This window comes from Urocitellus parryii, chromosome 12 (assembly GCF_045843805.1).
Source record: "Urocitellus parryii isolate mUroPar1 chromosome 12, mUroPar1.hap1, whole genome shotgun sequence".
Lineage (NCBI taxonomy): Eukaryota > Metazoa > Chordata > Mammalia > Rodentia > Sciuridae > Urocitellus > Urocitellus parryii.
Genome location: NC_135542.1, coordinates 81,904,015 through 81,917,615, shown reverse-complemented (window position 1 = coordinate 81,917,615; position 13,601 = coordinate 81,904,015). Strand labels below are relative to the sequence as shown.

Sequence of the window (13,601 nt, the reverse complement as noted above, 5' to 3'; positions counted from 1 at the left end):
CTTTAATTCTGGACCCAATTTCTAAGGTAACTAAGTGTTTCCCCAACTTCCTATCCTCCTTTTCTAGGCTTCCTCAAACAGCTCCAAAAAAGGAGACATACCAGGGTCAGGGGTGGGAAGGGTGGTGTTAATTTCTATAGTCTTTGTATTTTAAAACCCCAGCTAGAGCTGTTCTTGTCTGTCATCCTTTTCTCTTAAGGCCTTGTTATGGTTTAGATGTGAGATGTCCCTCGAATGAAATAAGGTTTATAGGACAAATGATTAGGAAAGCCTTAACCCAATCACTGGATTAATCCCTGATGGTATTAACTGAGTGGTAACTGAAGACAATGGGAAGGGCGTGGCTGGAGGAGGTGGGCATTGGGGAAGGGGCTTTGGGGTATACATTTTGTATCTGGAGAGTAGAGTCTGTCTCTCTGAGGCTTCCACCACATTCTTCTGCCATGATGTTCAGCCTCGCTTTGAGCCCTGAGGAATGGAGCCTGCTGTCCATGGACTGAGACCTCTGAAAATGTGAGCCTCCAAATAAACTCTTCCTCCTTTACAATTGTTCTGGTCAGGTCTTATAGTCAAAGCAACAAAACAAAAAAAAAGCTGACTGAAACAGGTCTGCTTGGGTTTATGAAACATCCAAATTCTGATGATGCTCCTTCTTCCTTTTTGACCTTCAAACTCAAAATCAACACGACTTGAGAGTAGCCATGAAAAAAGCCAGGCTCCAGTTTGTGCTGAACTGTTATTGAGCAGTTCTCAAAGAACTAATTAGCCTTTTGTACTTGCCTCCATGAGATGGGGGATCAGGACAGAGTCCATCTCATGGGCACCAAGGGAGGGCTTCATGAATTAGGCTCAGTCAAGTATTATAACTGAGTATAACGCGTGTACCGCTCTAAATCCTAGAATCCCTTTGCTGCCAAGCCCATGAAGTTAATCTCAAAGCACAGCAATGACCAGCCACTGACCAAAAACTTCTGCCAAATAAAAAAGGGACAGAGATTATCTCACCCAAATATCATCAGCACCAAGGACTCATGTTTGGACAACAGCACATCTGTCAACTGCAGGCTCACAAAATGCCCCCAGCAACTCTCCAAACCTGTTATATGACTTCTTTCTTTGCAGAAGATTTCCAACCTCAGGGAAGTGGGTTCCCTATAAGGAAATTCCCCTCAGGAGGAATTCATTACCTGAGACTGCAGAGTCAAGTTACAAGGACACATGCATATTGTGAACCAATTACCTTTGAATGTCCTCAGAGCTTCTTTATCCCTCTCTAAACCTAATCCGGCAGAGTGGCCCTTTGGGAAATGGGCTAGCAACCACAGGAGTGTAGAGGTCAGATGCAGGCCCCATAAATCCTTTAGAAAGATTAGGCTTCAAAGCCTTTGAGGCCACACCAAGGATCTGTGAACTCACACTTGCTCATATGTGGCCTCAGCACGCCAAGCAGCAGAGGACAGTTTGCAACCTTCAACATCACTCCTCCTGTTCTGAGCTTTATCAAATGTCCATTTGTTTGTAAGTGCACATTAGCAATTTCTTGTTGATATGAGTCTATGAAAGAAACAGGCCTGGCTGAGGCTGCCTCTGTATTTCATCACTGCGGCCATAACCCCTGCAAAAAGGAAACAGCTCAGGATTCTATGGTCTTCACCATGCCGAACCATTCCCATTAAATTCTTTATATTCACTAAAAACAGAAGCACAAATAAACATTCATGCCTCTCTTTAAAATGTAAGGTCTTTGCTTAGCGTCTGGGCAGCCATCTTAAGTGACAGCCACCATTTTCCCACCCAATGACCTTTCCTGGAAAGGCTCACCACTCCCTCATACCAACCCCACCCTTAATCCTGCCCACATTAGGACCCACCGGGCTCTGATCCCTAAGCCTGGCCCATAAAAGCTCCCAAATGCAAGCCTGTCCTGCTTCTCTCCATCTATGGAGAGATGGTCTTTATTTGTCAGCTCTGACAAATAAACTCTCTTGTGTATCTCTGGCTGGTCTCTGTCTTTTCATTTCTCGCTCGCCTGTTTCCTGGTTCCTTACTTTCCTTTCATAAAGATTAACTGGGAAAGTACTTTTGAGATTTTTAAAAGCAAAGATGGATAATCCATTGAGAGAGAAAAACTGATAGTTCAAAATTACTGTAATGGTTTCTGGGGAAAATGGCCTCTTTGGAGAAAATGTATAATCAAATACAGGAAAAGACAAATTATTACACATAACAATTAAAAATAGTGACTTTATTTCCACTTTTTTACAGTCCCTAGTATTGCATGTGATAAGAATTCTTATCTCTAAAAACACAAAAATATTTCAAGAAAGCATGTTATAAGATAGTACATATAAGCAATAGTTTGGCAGAATTTTATCAACTAGTAGTTCATACTCCCCAAAAAAACCCAAAATTTTAAAATTCAAAAATAACCATTAGCTTTATTTAACATATGTTACACCTTAACATTTAAAATATCATGCTCTAGTTAAATATATCACCAACAACACTGTATACAAATAAAATATTACACAAAATATATTTAAGAAAATGTTTTGGTCTTTGATCTGAACAATAAATAAAAACACAGGCACTTCTACACTGAGACAGGGAAGCGATCACTACTCAGAATAATAATTTTGCATAAGCAACATGTGAAAATATGGCAAGAATAGAATCCTGGAGTTTTAAATTGACAGACCAGGTAAGAAAAAGCCTACAATTTCAAACCTTTCACTTCCAAGTTCAAAAGTCACTATGCTTTCCTGATCCATAGTGAAAATTCATAAACCCATATGGTTGTCACTGGCAATCCAATTTCCAGTTGGCCATTATGGAATCATAATCATTATTTTCAACAATACTAAAATCAGATTATTATGATACCACCTAGCAAACCAAATACAAGAGAAATTAAACTCACTATCTCCTCATTATGACCATGAGACCACAAGAAGATAAACTGGATGTGTCACACATGATTCTCATTTTGCAAAATTAACTGATTAAATTAACACATGAAAATACTGTTAGGGTGGCAGGAAATTTTGACTGAAGTCCATTTTGTAGATAATTTTTAAAATTCACCCAAATTTCATGAAAATAAATATAATTCCATTTCACAAAACCACTGAGTCATGAATAACAAAGTCATGGTAGCCATTAGGTTCCTAAACACCTGAATTACAGATAAATCCATCATGATAATGGAAGTAGGAATAATATATAGCAGAACAAAATAAAAATAACTTAAATGATCACATTCTAGGAACTTAAGATTTCAGATGAGAAGGGAGGATAAATTAGAAAATAATGACCACTATCCAGTAGGAAAGTTCAGAACCAATCATCCTGCCATATTCTCCATTAAAATCATCATCATCTGCTTTCCCTAGTCACAAAAGTACCAAACTAAAGCGTTTGGAGGGCTTCACATGGATACTACCTTTAAAGGTAATTCTAATGGTTTAACACAGAAATTACCCTAATACGAGAAAACAACATGGGAACTAGGGAAGATATATCTTTCTATGTAAAATTTAGCCTGTATATTTTAGCATTTTAAATGAGCACTTTGCAACCGAGACCAAATATCAATCATCTCTTGAGGTTTTCTACTATGTACTAACATCAGATCTACATAAGAACAGATGTTATTCTTGTTTTTCTCCTCAATATCAAATGTCCTGAAGCCTTTGTGTTTCTCTGGAACGAGGCCAAGTTTCTGAAGGCACATTCCAGTATAAACGTCATCAATGGGGTAGAGATGGACCTGGTCAGTTATGTTGTACAGCCTCAGGGCCAGGTGGCCAGAATAGAGGAATCCCCCTCCCCCTGCATAAGGAGGGTAGACCCCAGAGAAAACCACCTCTGGGATGTAGTACTTCAGTTTCTTGTTTCGATGAGGACCAGCATTATGGATCACATCACCTATAAACAAATCTTTGGCTTTGTGCTTGGGAAAGCTATTCAAGTAATTCAGGATGTGATGAGTGTTCACAAAAACATCGTCATCACCCTTGAAGACAAACTCAGTGTCTGGGCAGGAAGTGCTAACCCACCTGAGAAATAGCACTTCCTTTAGAGACAGGTTGAAGAAAGTGTCTCTATAGTTCCACATAAGAATGTCTTGGTGCTTCTCACTCTCAAATTTCAGCATGTCAGAAAGGTCAGGGTGGTTGTCCTCTGGGGGAGTCTGGCCCAGCAGAAAGACTCGCACCACTGTCTGGTTTCCCTGGTTGATTTCTTTGCCCCAGGACTCTCGAATTGCTTGCCTTCTGGCGAAATGTGGAGTGAGGGATTTAATTGCCAGCAATAAGAAGGGCTTCTTTGCACATTTATTCGGTTGATCTATAACCAGTGAATAATTTCGACATCTCAAATACAGGAGAAAGTCTTTAAATCTGTCTGGCAAATTATTAAAATCTGTCACAACTGACATGACCCTCAGGTCAGGTTCACAATAATTCAGATGACTTATATTTGACGACCCATTTACATCCCCTGTCTGGTTGGCCAACATGTTCAAAATGGGATTGTATCGCTTGTTCAGCTTTTCTTGTTCTCTGTTCCAGTACGCCTGGGGAGGTACGTTAGATATCTTCCAGAACTTTTCTTTGGGTATTATTACTTCTCCCTTTCCATTTTTTTCTTGGCTGCTGCTTTTGGAGACTTCCACAATCAAATAAATGAAGGCATTTGCCATCATCAGGATACCCAACAACTTTATTCTTCGACGTCCAACACTCATTTCTCATACCTGGAATAAAGAGCAGGGAAGTATTACATTAATTGGATGATTATGAGTTTTCAGTTTCATGTACATTTTAATTCATCTTACTTGCATTTTTGTCTCCCCAGGAAGAGTGGTTGAGCACAAGAACTCTAGACTTGCCAACTCTGGCTCAAATCATGGCCCTTCCTCTCTAGCTTTGTGACCTTAAGCAAATGGTATAATTGTGTCTCAGTTTCTCCATTTGTGCTGTGGGGACTTTAGAGGGTTGTGAGGAATATATGGTTTTGTATACAAAACTTTAAAAATTATGCCTGGCCCATAGCTGGCCCTATGAAGGTGATCATATCAACACTGCTGTTTTAGACACCCAGAAAGCAGAGAAAAGGATTATTAGATAATCACCTGGGTGTTCAATGTCTTTGCTTATGAGGTTACACACAAATCAAGGGCAAAATGATCTGCCTATAATTCATAACAAATATATTTTATATTGTGCTACAATACGCATGCACACACAAACATTATTATTATTTTAAAGAACCCAGTGGTGCTGTATCAATGAGCTACATCCCCAGCCCTTTTAATTAATTTATTTATTTTTAAATCTTGAGACTGGCTGTTGACAGGCTTGCTAAGCTGAAAGGGCTGGCTTTAAACTTGTGATCCTTCTGCTGAAGCTTCCTGAATTGCTTGGATTATAGGTGCTACTGTGCCCAGCCATATTTTTTGTGTTGCACTATGTACAACAAATCATCCACTCTAAATTTAAATTTTAACAAAGTGCTGGTCCCTCAATTGCTTCCATTTTATGTCCACCATCTTATAGGCAAGGACACTGAGGCAGAAATATTAAGATGCCTACAGAGCTAGGAAGTAGAAAAGATACTAACCACACTGTGTATTCTGAGTAATAAAATGGGGGGGGGTCTCCACAACTTTATCCCAATAACCAAAAACTGAGAACAATCCAAATATCAACAAGAAGGGGTTACAAATCCTGGTATATTCATGCAATGGAATATCCGTTAGCAATAAAAAGGGAACAATTGTTACCAGCAACATTACATTATGAATGAAAGACCCTGAATTTCAATTATTTCCATTACCTTCATGAACAGGCAAAACCAATCTAGGCCCTAGAAATCCAAACCTGAAGGAGGTGGGGGCTTGGGGAGGGGAGGAGAAACATCCTGGGATCCAAATAAGTACTGTGTACATGCTACTCTGGGTGAGGGCTTCAAGGATAAGTACATCTGTTAAAGCTGAAGATCTCAATTGTATACGGCAAAAAAGCAAATGCAAATGACATTTTAGTGAAACATCAAAGGATTTCAGGCTGTGGGTAACAAAGGAAAAACAAAGGGTAAGGAAAAGTTTTTGGGGACGACTCCAAGCTTCTAATACTACTGCAACAGATGACCTGTACAAGAACAACTATTTAGACAAGCTTGACATTAAAAGAAAACCCAAAAAATGTGGAATGGCAAAACACTATAATGAGTGGGCTTTTCTTACCAGGTCAATTCTACAACTGGGAACTTATCCTTAAGCACTGTCACTATTATTCCCATTTTATAACTGAGGAAACAAATTTAGAGGAGCTAGGGCTAGGCTGGAATCTCAGCCAATGTCATCAGATTTTAATGGTAGCCACTCTTCTCTAAAAACATAAAACAAACTGGTCTGACTATTTTAATCAAGAGCAGTATTTACTTTTTTAAAAATAGAAGTGGATTTTTAAGTTCACTGGGTTCTAACAAATAATCTCAAGGGGAAAGAACATTTGTTGTGACGAGAATGCTGTGAAACTAAGACATGCTGAACAGCCCAGATCAGATCCACAGGAATTCACAGCTTTTGTGTTTCTCCCAAGATCTATTTAGTAGATCTTAATCAAGTGGACTGTATTAATACTGCTAAAAAGCTTCAGCTGTTGACACGTTCAACCTGCAGTCAGGCCCTCCACAAACACAGGTCAAAGATATTACTAAGGGGGAAAAAAAAACAAAAAACCTGTACCTGAACTGAACACGATACGGAATTTTCCCCTTTGTCATTCCTCCCTAAACATGACAGTACATGGCTATTTAAGTAAAATTTAGACAGTATTGGGTATTTTAAATAATTCACACATGATAAAGTCTATAGGAGGATTTGCTAGGATACCAATATCATGGACTTGAGCATTCATGAATTCTGGTATCCACAGTGGTTCTAGAACCAAATCAATGGATACCAAGAGATGACTCTAAGTAAAAGGGTTTGGTAAGAGATGGATGCTATGCTGCCCAGGTGGGGCCCAAACTCCTGGGCTCAAGCAATCCTCCCATCTCAGCCTCCCAAGTAGCTGGTGCTACAGGTAGGCACCACTAGAACCAGGCCCTACCTCACACCTCCAGCTCCCCAAAGCCTTTGCACATCTGAAAAACATGATGGAAGAGAAAATGGCATAGGTTCCTCAGCTTACCAAAGCAAGCAGCCTCTCATCACCACCACATGTCCCCTCACACTCCAGTCGCTACCCACTTTTACCCCTCCAGAATCCCCCCACTGAGCCAGCAAATAAAAAGGGGGAAAGTTTTGGCTTCCTTCCAAAGAAAGAGATCACAATACATTTCTTACTACTTAAATACAGTTCAAAGCACAGCCTGAATAATATCAAACTGTTCTTACCTAAATCACAAGACCACACCCTCAGATTGGCTGTTTTTAAATGAGTTTTTGAGCAGGTCTCTGGAACTCCCCGTAGGTCCGAGTCTGGTCTATCTCAAGCACTCTCAACCCCTATGCTATGAGGGCGCAAATGGACACAAGGCATTTACGTGATATCTGATGCAGATCAAGAACTAGTCATCTATTTTAGCAAATCATAATTGAGACAAAATTCTTTTCAAAAATAAATGATTTAGGCTGGGGATGTGGCTCAAGCGGTAGCGCGCTCACGCTGGGTTCGATCCTCAGCACCACATAAAAATAAAATAAAGATGTTGTGTCCACCAAAAACTAAAAAATAAATAAATAAATATTTAAAATAAATGATTCTCGGGCTGAGGTTGTAGATCAGAGGTAGAGCACTTGCCTTGTACATGTGAGGCACTAGGTTTGATCCTCAGCACCACATAAAAATAAATAAAGAAAATAAAGGAGTTGTGTCCATCTACCACTACAAAAAACTATATAAATAAAATAGGGGCTGGAGTTGTGGCTCAGCAGTAAAGTGCTTCTTTCCCACGTGTGAGGCACTGGGTACGATCCTCAGTACCACATATAAATAAAAATAAAAGCCCATCAACAACTAAAAAAGTTAAAAATAAATAAATAAAGGTGCTGTGGCCATCTACTATATATATATATATATATACTATATATATATATAAAATAAATGAAATAAAATAAATGGTTCTTTCCAAATTGGGACAGTTCTCCAAATGCAAAGGCAGCCCTTGACTGTAGGCTATGAGAAAAGCAACAAGAAAAAGGATGAGGAAAATGGAGAGAACTACAAGGAAATATATCTGGAAAGGTACTGGTGGTGGTAGAGATGGGAGGGTGACAACCAAAACCCAACACCCATTATGAATGGTTGAATACCAGGCATAAGTTTTCAACTCAGTAAAGGAATTGAAACAATTCCCGAAATTTCCAAAGTAAAAGACAACAGCTTATAGAAGAAGAAATGGAGGTAACAATACTTTACATAGCAGGCTGTGAGCTTTCAGAGCCAACTCTTCTAGGAAAAGAAGCGGGTGAAGAGCATGGAAAAATGACAGCGATAAGTTAATAAGTTATGCATCCAGGTTGTGAGGGAAGCCATGGATGCCTGGAATGCAGCCCTAACTATGTGACATTTCCATCACGAAAGCTCCAACTCTTCTTTTGAGAATATTTTGAGGAATACATTAGGCTTGGTGACCCTGGCCAAAATTTCCAACTTCATCTGCTACAATTCAGGCTTTTATTTCCTCAGTCAAGACCTGGTCGAGATAGAGAATCCTCATGTCACCTCAACTCAAGACAAGACTTAATGGCTGGCTCTATAAGGAAAACCATCCTCACCCTGTACTTGCTCAAGATCTCCAGCTGGCTGAGCATCTTCTTGTCCATTTGGACCTCCTCCAGGAACTGACAGGATGCCACTTTTACTAGTAAAGAAAATGAAGGCTCAGGGGAGGGGGCAGAAAGTGATTTGCCTGAATGTGACACAGGAGCTAAGTGGCAAGGATGAAGTGTGGCATCCTTCTCGCTTCCAATGCAGGCTGACTGCATATCTTCCCTTTTCTACAAGGCACAAACACATTCTGTTAACCTAGCCTGGGTCCATAGTCTCAGGGACTGGCTCAAGACTGAAAACACCCAAAGCACAGGGTCATGTACATCTGATCATAGCCAAGAATCTTCAAAGAAAGGGAAATAGGAGCACCTACCAGATCCGGCCCCTTCAAACAATAGGCAGGCCTTTCTTTGAACAGCCTACATTCCCAAAGGCTCAATTTGGGGCAACTTTCCCCACTACTTGCCAAAAGTTTTTTTTTTTTTTTTTTTGCCAACCTACTGAGAAGGAAGGGTAGAAAAACCAAGATTCTCAATTGCATACTTCCTTAAGGTTATATGTCATCTTTCACTTGTGACCTGGGCACAGATTCTTGCATAAGACCTCTGCTTTTAGACTCTTATATAAAAACTCAAGGGGAGACGATAAAGCAATGACTCCCATCAAAACATCTGTGGGAAAAAGCTAAGTATCTTAACTAAATATTCCCATTGCAGACATAAAGCCCAATTCTGTATCCTTTTTTGAGCAGGAAGTTACATTGCTCAAAAAGAATTTGAGGAAGAATTACTTATCCCAAAGCTAGGGAAAATGGCATAAACCTTCACTGTGAAATACAGAATTTTTATAATAACAGAAATAGAAGAAATTCCCATATACAAAAAAAAAAAGACCTTAGCTAGTCCCCAACAGAGGAAAAGCAGTTTTCAAACTTCTAAAATTGTTGATTTTGTTGAATGAAAAACAACTTCTTTATTTTGCAACTCAAATATTTAGAAAGGAATGTGAAAACTGGGAAAATGTGAGCTGAAAATGGATTACAAAACAGAATGGATGTTATGCTTCAAATAATGTGAACATCCAGATAAAATACCACACACAACAGAACTAGTTTGTTCAGGGAACTGGGACGAGAGGCTGTTTCAACATCTTTTAAGGCTGCAACACCACCTTTCCTCTGAGCAGCCCCTGTTGCACCCGGAGACTGCCCAGGGAAGGAAGCATAGCACACATGCCCCGCCTCCGCAGCCCCTCTCCAGCCTGTCCCTGGCTGCACAGTGCCTCACCAACATGACCCCTGCCATGGTTAGACAGGCTGTCAGTACGCTGCCCCAAATCACCTGCACCCCTTGCCTATGCCAAACCATCAATCAAGAATGACTCCTAGACAGAAGATAACTTTTAATAACTATGGACCAGGCACCAGCAATCCTATTCCTCTAAATGCCTCTCTACGCACCTTGCAGATGGGAAAGAGACTGAGGCACAAGGGAATGACGGAATTTGCCCAAAGTCACACAGCTGGTAATGTAAAACCAGGATTCAAACACAGGCAAAATGATCCCAGAGTCTGAGTTTTAGACCATGATGCAAGTGAATCCTGATGCACAGGCTTACAATGAAAGGAACTGAAGGGATGCTAGCTTTATTTTCAGTAGTTAATCTTCTTAGAATAATTATTTTAAAAGCTTTATATTTATACATTTTAACCCACTCAACTACCATAACAAAAATCAGATATGGGAGGCAGGGATGTCCTCAGTAACCCTTAGGGAATTACTACTCAGGCAAAAGGCAATCACCTCTCCTTCCATAAAGGAGGAAACTAGGACTCGCCAGGAAGCAAGGAAGGGAGGAGTCTGAGATGTGTAGTCTACAGCTACATATTGCACTGGAACAGGGGGAAAGATCACCAAACTGTGAGAACAGACGGTGACACCCGCAGCTTTCTCCATGACCTTGGGGAAGCCAATTTCTCAAGACTAAGTTTCTTGACTAAGGAGCTGTTTTTATTTTTTTTTCCTCCCATACAAAACCATGGTTGTCGAAAACATCAATTTTTCTAGTTTCCTGTTGTTTTATCAACTGGCAGCTGTGCTCCTCCCCCCCGCCCCCCCAGTCACAGGAGGTGACCAATGCTACCAGCTACCATTTTTCAGTTGGCTTAACTCCAGCTGAGAGCACGTGCCTTCAGCTGCTCAGAGATGATTTTCTTAAGGACCCCAAAATATTGAAACAATTCCCATGTTTCATGCACAGATACTAGACTGGAAACCTGTGAACCAGATGATCCTAAGAGGTTTCTTACAGCTCTGAAAGCTCTAGAAACTCTGAAGCACAGTCTTGGCCAAAAGATGTGATTGTGATCAAGGTGGCCACCCACAGTCCATTCTCACAGACCCCTGAGGCGGGGACTAGCCTCCCTAACAAGGGGCTCAGGTGAGTACAGAGCCAAGCCAGACCTAAAGTCCATGCCAAGATGCCCTGTACTATCCTCAGCACCAAGGTGGGGTGGTGACCTTAAATATCCCCAAAAGCCTATGTATTAAAGGCTGGGTCACCTTTAGCAAACTATTGGGAAGGGGGGAACCTTTAAGAGGTGGGGCTTAATGGAAGGAAGTTACATCAGTGGGGATATGCCCTTGGAGGAGACATTGGGACTCAGACCCTGTTCCACCCTTGCCACCTCACTCCCCTCCATCCCAGCTTCCTGGCTACAGTGAGGTAAGCAATTTTCTCTGCTACTCGCTCCCAATATGATGAACTCTATCACCACAGGCCCAAAAGCAGCAAGGCCAAGTGACTTTAGACTGAAATCTCTTAACATCATAAGCAAATAAACCTTGCCTTCTTTAAGCTGATTTATCTCAGGTGTTTTGTCACAGTTTTGCTATAAATCCAATTAACACACAGGTTAAGGATTAAAAAAAAAATTAGGGCAGAAACTTCCTGTAATCATGAAATAAAATGACTGGATACTCCTACCCAATCAGGCTGAGACAAGAAGGCTGGAAACCCAAACTTGTGACTCAACCCCAGGAGAGTCTGATTCAGCAGCCTCTGTGTCTAGGGGGTCCTGCTTCCTGCTCACTCTTCTGCTCAAACCCAATCCCTAAATTCCCAAAGAGAGAGAAGCAGTCAAGGCCCGCTGCCACACGATGAGGGCAGAGAACCAGTGTATCCTTGTGCCTGCCCCTGCTCTGAGGGCCTGGCAAGAGTGGCTTCCCTAAATCTTCACCTCCCAGGCTGCTCCATCTGTTGTCTGCTCTTTGCCAATCCCTTCCAGGTTCTGCTTGGATAAACAGAGACAGTTTGCAGCTAAGTGGTTCTGGGGGAGAGAACAGCACTCATGGCAGATGGTGGGGTGATGAGGATGCGAGCGCAGAGGCTCAGTGGTACCAGAAGGGCTGGGCCATACCTAAAGCTTCTGTGGAGCAAGAGGACTAGCCTGGGTTCCTGCCAGTCCTGGGGCAGGAAGCTCGAGGACTCCCCCACTCCTCACTTAGAGGCTGGCACTAGGATGGCTGACTGCTTTCTGGTCTGTAAATTATAGAACAACTATAGGCTAAATTTGAGGAATTTGGTTCCTAGTCATTAGTTTTACCCTTCATGTCAAAAATTAAAAGGGAAAAGTACTTCTAATGGACCTATTCACCTACACATCCCCACAGGCAACACTACAGATCAAAGTGTCTGGCAGGCTGTGTTCAGGTCCTCATTGATTACAACTCCCACAAAGTCTAGCACGGCTGATTTGCTCAAATGTTATTTATCATTTAAAATGAAATTAATCACAAGGCGGAGGTGGAGGTGGAGCTCAATGGTGGAGCACTGGCCTAGCTAGCACCAGGTCCTAGGTTCAATCCTCGGTACTGAAAAAACATAAATAAATAAAACCACTAAATTCATTTTTCAAATAAATAGGTATAGCAATTTCAGAAAAGAGGAAGGTAAAGAAATGATGACATTGAGGTCATCTTGCCCTGCCTTTAATAAAACTAAAAGGGTTTTAGGTCCTCAGTGGAAAGATTATGTAATTTAAAAACAAGGCTAGCAGATGTTTGAGGATGGAGATGTCCCAGATCCAACTTCAGTCTGGAAAACCAGTCTGGCATCTGCTGCAGATCAACCAGTTAAATTCTCTGATTATGCTACCTACTGGCTATGTGACCCGAGGCAAGTTACTTCACCTCTCTGACCCTCAGTTTGCTCATTTGTGAAATGGGGACGATATAACCTACCATACCAGCTTGTCGTCCATCATGCCATAGGCACTCAATAGTTGTTTCCCAGGAGTTCTGCTTTCTCCACCAAACAATAAATGGCAGCACATTTCTCGAGTTTTGTCCTTCACTGCCTCTTTAATAAAGTTTTCTTTCTAGAAACTCATCCACCCACCGCCATAAATATCACCTCCAAAAGAACTCATAGGTGCCCATCTAACTCCAGATCTTAGCTTCTGAATTCCTTGTGGAGACCCTCTTTCAGAGTCCCCTGTTTTCAATGGGTCAAGTTCCTGGGCATCTGGATGAAAACCCCAGCATTGCTTTTTTTTTTTGGTGGTGGTGCTGGGAATTGAACCCAGGGCCTTGTGCATGTGAGGCAAGCACTCTACCAACTCGGCTATATCCCCCGACTCCTGCTCTTCACATTCAACAAGGATCAGGCCTGTGTTCCCACCTCCACAATATCACTTGCACCTCTCCTTTATTCAGTTCAGGTTCTGCCACCACCCAAAAGCCTAAAGCCTCACTGTCCGCTCTGCCCCATTCCCTGCATATACACTCCCTGCTCAAGCTGCCCTCCCAGTGTGGTCAG

General features: G+C 41.5%; 1 protein-coding gene across 1 annotated transcript in view; it reads right to left on the bottom strand.

Annotated features, from left to right (window-relative positions):
* Nucleotides 1-2,257: 2,257 nt before the first annotated feature.
* The window catches only part of B3gnt2 (UDP-GlcNAc:betaGal beta-1,3-N-acetylglucosaminyltransferase 2), a 29,670-nt gene continuing 18,326 nt past the window's right edge, over nucleotides 2,258-13,601 (bottom strand). The window contains exon 2 of the mRNA XM_026387198.2: nucleotides 2,258-4,756. Coding sequence (XP_026242983.1) covers nucleotides 3,551-4,747 — 1,197 coding nt within the window. The 5' untranslated portion in view covers nucleotides 4,748-4,756 and the 3' untranslated portion in view covers nucleotides 2,258-3,550. The remainder of the gene's footprint in view (nucleotides 4,757-13,601) is intronic.